The sequence below is a fragment of the Trachemys scripta genome, chromosome 2, assembly GCF_013100865.1.
Source record: "Trachemys scripta elegans isolate TJP31775 chromosome 2, CAS_Tse_1.0, whole genome shotgun sequence".
NCBI classification, from domain to species: Eukaryota; Metazoa; Chordata; order Testudines; family Emydidae; genus Trachemys; species Trachemys scripta.
In genome coordinates this window covers 146,713,290-146,718,908 of record NC_048299.1, presented here as the reverse complement: position 1 = coordinate 146,718,908, position 5,619 = coordinate 146,713,290, and the positions used below count along the sequence as shown (strand labels likewise).

The following is a 5,619-nucleotide window of genomic DNA, read 5'->3' as shown; positions in this document are numbered from 1 at the left end:
TAATTCCCTGGATCTGACCACTCCCAATTTGTCAAAGGCAGGTTAAAAGTTTGAATCATGCCCATGGCCCAACTATGTAGAAATGGACCAAACCAGAACCCAAGATCTAAATATCCCCTTTCCCACCGACCTCCTAAACAAAAGTGTTGAGATTCTCGACACAATCAGTGTTGACTGTGTGTGCTTACTGGAGATGGGCCACAAATCAGAAGACAGATCTGAATTCTTCTCAGAGTTTAGGGCTTTTCAGGAGCAAGACCCCAATTTTACAACTCAGAGGTGCATAGAATCATAGGACTGGAAGGGACCTTGAGAGGTCATCTAGTCCAGGCCCCTGCACTCATGGCATCTAATCGATCGATCTTAAGATTTTATATGGCACCCATTATCACAATATTGAGCCTCTTTTTAGGCACAATCAGAACTTGGATATTCAGCCCAACTGCCCTAGAAATTTGGCCAAGTTCAGATGCAGATCCAGGTCTGGACAGTATTTGTATTGCAATAGCACCTATAATCCCTAATAATGGATCAGGGCCTTGCTATGCTATGTGCTGTACAAAAAGTCAGTCCTTGTCCCTACAGAGCTTACAGTTCAAATATAAACTGCACAGCTCAGTTCATCTCTAACATGTGCAGGAAAATGAAATATTTAACAAGAGGCAATTCAAACCTTGAAAGGGGGGGAGGGGAAGGGAACAGAAGATGCTCTCAGATACAGTACACTCAGAGAGAAATAATTTTCCATATTTGGAAATGAACATACCCCACCTACTGCTATATAGTTTGAGAGATTCAGCTTGGCAAATGCTATCGAGACCTGCACTTGCCCCAAAAAACAACCTGCAACTCTCTAGCAGAAAGGTGAGTGATTGCCAACATCCGGCACAGATTTTTATCACTTATTTTCATTCATGTTTGCATAGGATCTTGCCATTTACCTTTGTTGTTTAAAAACCTCTCACTCCGTCCTGTGAATTGCAGAGCTATGTAATCCCCATTTGTTTTCAGTTACTCCTAAGTGTCCTGGATAAAAGGGACTACTCATGGACCCGCAGTAATTCAAGACCCAAAGACTGATCTCGAAGCAAAAGGAATTGCATTGATGTAACAAGGACCAGAATTCACTTCAAGCATGTCTTATCTGGATGATTATTAGACGTGCTCTCAGATAAGTTACTTGATATCTGCACAGTTAGATCCTAAAAGAACTGGCTGTTTCTTCCAGCCCGTGCAATTTTAATTGCTCTGGGATATTAAAACTATCATTGATAAATATTTTTAATGGGTACAGTTGCATGTTGGACCCTAACTGACCTTTCCATTGAGTTTCGAAACCTTGTCTCTATAGAGTCTTTTCCTGGAAAGAAAGGAATGATGGAAGAGTTCTATTCATCTACTAGTTTAGATTGAAGCAAATATGAGTATGTTGTACCATATTTACAGGGAAAACCACAAAGCACCTACCAAAAAATAAATATATAAGTATCCGGTGGGTTTTGTTGATGAATTTAGCCTCACAGAAAAAAAAAATCAAATCACATTCACAAACTTGCTTATGCTTTGATTTCTTCTTTAGACTAAAGCCATTTCTTAATAGTCTGTTTATGAACGAGCTAAATCCTTCTGTTCTAACCCGATCCTTACTCTCCTAGCAGTCCCACTGACTCTCAGTCAGAGTTTTGCCGGAGTAAACGCTGCATGATTTGGCTCTACAGAAACACACAGGCAGCACCCTATTTTCTCCTCAATAATACCACCTTGTCTGTCTTGGAGCCCTCAGGATCCCAAAGTGGCTTATCATCCATTCCCACCACACCCCTGCAAGACAGGCAAACAAACATGGAGAAACTAAGGCTCGGGGTGGTTAAATAATTTACCCAAGATCAGAGAAAACCAATGGGAGAGCTGGGGATGAGAACTTAATTCCTCTGCTCTAACCAGAGGTCAGAAAGAATAGGAAATGGTGTAGAAGCATTCACCCATCCCATCTTCTATATGTTTCAAGCTAACCAACATGATACATATACTCTATCTGCCCAAGTATTTAAAATGCACCCATCACCCTGGTATCTGCATTGTTGTCTCTTGTTGATCTTTCCATTCTACCCTGCCACTCTGATGAACAAGACTGGTAAGCAAAAACCCCCCACCCAAACATAGACATTTGAACCAAATGCATGGGTGTGGGTACATAGCTAAGAGGGAGAAAGAGAGAGAAAAAAAAAGTGTGTGTAATTGCAACTTTTTCTCTTTTCTGTGGAGCATTCGGAGACAACACTCAGCAGTACATCTGAATACCCTTAGCTGGGTTCACAGAATTGATTCAGTGGGGAGCTTGATTTGACAGCCTTTTTAAAAAAAAAGTTACCCACAGATTTCTGCGATGAATAAAACAGCCACACACTATTTCCACAGGAAGAAGCTGTAACGTACCGTGGAACAATTTGCCAGGGCTGCAAGCTATGAACCTTGCTCTATGAACCTAGCTGGAAAGCGACTACTTGTTACTTTCCACTGAAAGTGAGGCCTTACAAAAAGGCAACATCCTGTGATCATAAAACAGCCTTCCTATTAGCACTGAATGAGTTGGGACATTAGGGACCTGATGCAAAGCCCACCAAAGTCAATGGAAAGTCTCCCATTGGATTAGGTCCTACATGCTCAGAAAGTATTTCCACACCGTGAACATGAACAGTTTCAAAACTTATTATGATGGGTGCAATGGATTGATTTTTAAGCAGATTTCCCCTCCCCCTCCTTGATATGGATGTTCTCCACCTAACCGCATTTACTTCTGAACCCACTGTGTTTGGGAATTGCATGGGGGTAAGAAATAACTAATAGCCACAACCCATATTGTGCCATTGGGTATCAAGCAGAACTCCCCCCACCCCTCCCCATCCATATCAAGGAGGGGGAGTGGGGGGAGTTCTGCTTGATACCCAATGGCACAATATGGGTTGTGGCTATTAGTTATTTCTTACCCCCATGCAATTCCCAAACACAGTGGGTTCAGAAGTAAATGCGGTTAGGTGGAGAACAGCAAAGGATCATTAAAAACTAATATGCACCTGGTCCAAAGCCCATTGAAGTCAGTGGGACCAATGTGTTACTAGAGATCCCTGTTCAATATTCTTAATTCTCCTTTAGCAGCATACAAAGAAAGCTCTTACGGCAGCCTAGTTCATTAGGAATTAATTCCAAAATACTTAGAAGTTAGAAAAGCCCTGAACTCCCTACTTCAATCTCAATGGGGAAAAGCATCTAAAGCCCCTAGGTCATTTTGAAAATAGAAACCATTGACTTTAACCAGTGCCTCAGTTTTCTCTGATGTAAAATGGAAATATCACTCTGGCTACTTACATGAAGATACCTTTGCACCTGCAGCTGAACCAATGCTTTGCAAGGACAGGTCAGTCTACTGCACCATGCAACTGGCCCCCCACTGCTGTAGTTTCTGGGCAGGTCACAACACCCCTGTGGGGCACGGCAGTGTAACTATCCCCATTTGACAGGGCCCAGAGATGGAGTGATTTCATGCAAGGCCAACCCGGAAATCTGGGGCAGAGCAGGGGAATTGAACTCGGATCTCAAATTCTAGGCTGGTGCTGTAACCATTAAACCATCTTTCCTCCAGCCAAAAAGGAAGTATCTGGCTGCTCTTATGCAGCCTCTGGGTAATACTGGAGGGTTGTGATGCTTTAATATAAAGTCCTTTGAGACTTCTGGATGAAGAGCGCTATCTACGTATGATTATTTGTCACCTAAATGTTGGCACCTTCCCCTGGTTGTTACCCCAGCAGTCAACAGCTTGCCCAAACTGCATATGTCATGGAGTTGACATGCTGGAGAATTTGGAACCAGAGTTGTTCCCCCTCCTCTTCCAAAAAGGGTGGGGGAGCATTTGGGACAAGGGGGTTGGTTTTGTCAATTATAAAGTTAGGAACTGTTTGCAAAATTAGGGTCTAGAGGTGGGCTAGGATTCTGAACCTCTCCAAAGTTTACAGGGTGTTGGGATTGAGCCCATATATATAGGAAATACATTGGGTTGTTAAGAATTAGCATTAATCCAAGAAGGACATTGTGGAATTGGAGAGGGATCAGGAAGAGCTGTGAGAATTAGGAAAGGATTGGAGAATGTGCCTTATAGTGACAGACTCAAGGAGATCAAAATATTTAGCTTAAGAGAAAGTTAAGGGACGACTCTATCCCAGGCTATACGTGCCTACATGGACTCTTCAATCTAGCAGACAAAGAGCATAAGAAGATCCAATGGCTGGAAGTAGAAGCTGGACCAGTTCAAAGTGGAAATCTTTTAAAGTAGTGAGATTCAAAGGTTAATTATCAAGTTGCCAACCGTTCTGGTGGATTCGCCCTCAATTGCCATTCGCTCAGGCAAGACTGGATGGATAAACCGTAGTTCAAACAGGCATTGTTTTAGAGATGTTCTGTAGCCTGTGCTATACAGGAGGTCAGATTAGATGATCACAATGGTCCCTTCTGGCTTTATGATCCAAATCTCTTCCCCTTTCAGATCCTCCAGAATGGGAAGGACCCAGATGGTGACCTGCTGGATGGCTATGCTTTTGCTGGTGCTATGTAGCGATATCACCCTTTGTAGGAGGGGCTCCTCAAGTAAGAAAGCAAGCCAGAATAAAAGTCCTCCCCCCGTTAATAAGCCCAGCCCGCCAACCAAAAAAGAATCAGTGAAGATTCCAGGAACACTCTGTTACACCGGCCAATTGCTCGACATCAAACTAGAGCCCGAAGAGGCCAAATATTACACCGACAACTTCAAAAAGTTCCCCGATTGCATTTATTACCCTAGGTGCTTCCAGTCACTAGAGCCGAACGCAACTAAGGACACATTGGTTAGTGAGTGCTTTAACGTTACGGTGAGTCTGACTGAAAACAAACTGGACTTACCTGAAGGAAAGAACGCCACCAGTGTGTACTCCAGGGTCATGTGGCAAGTGATAAGCCACTTGTGTGCAATGGAATTCTGCTGCCAACCATGCAGCCTCGCTCTGTCGATCCACGGTTCCTTTGGTTGGTTAGCAATGCTTTGCCTCGGGAGTTTTATTTCTCTTACCATGCAATGAACTTGCAGCAAAAGCCATTGATTTACTGGCAAAAAGGGAGTGCCTGTTAGTAACTATTTACCTTTTATGATTTGTGTATATTAAGCTTCCATAATTCTTTTATTTGTTATTTTAACCAAAATCCTTTGTGCATATAAACTCAAGTGTGATTTAGCTATTCTATCAAACTAATGTGCTTTGTTTTAAACTGGGTTAATGTGTGTCTAAATAAAGGAACATGCTTATCTTTTAACTCCTTTAACCTAGGCCACAGAGGGATACTGGATTCTATGGTAATAGACATTCTTATTAGTAAGTGTTATAATAAACAAGACTGGGTAATATACGGGGTGCGTATGATTGATAAGAGACATTTGTTATTGCAGACTTTTCCTGTGATGAATGAAATAATGACCCATGGAGAGATGTTAATTCATTAAGAACTACCAGTTGCCACAGCTGTCAGTAATAATGACTGATAAACCAAAGGGGAATTATAATCCAATCAGGTAAAGCGAGATAACCATAAAAGAAA

At 42.2% G+C, this 5,619-nt stretch overlaps 1 protein-coding gene across 1 annotated transcript; it reads left to right on the top strand.

Annotated features, from left to right (window-relative positions):
* Window positions 1-4,468: 4,468 nt before the first annotated feature.
* On the top strand, window positions 4,469-5,115 carry PRND (prion like protein doppel). Its single transcript, XM_034759406.1, has one exon. It carries the CDS (start codon window positions 4,485-4,487, stop codon window positions 5,103-5,105), a length of 621 nt encoding a protein of 206 aa, XP_034615297.1. The 5' UTR covers window positions 4,469-4,484; the 3' UTR covers window positions 5,106-5,115.
* Window positions 5,116-5,619: the final 504 nt, after the last annotated feature.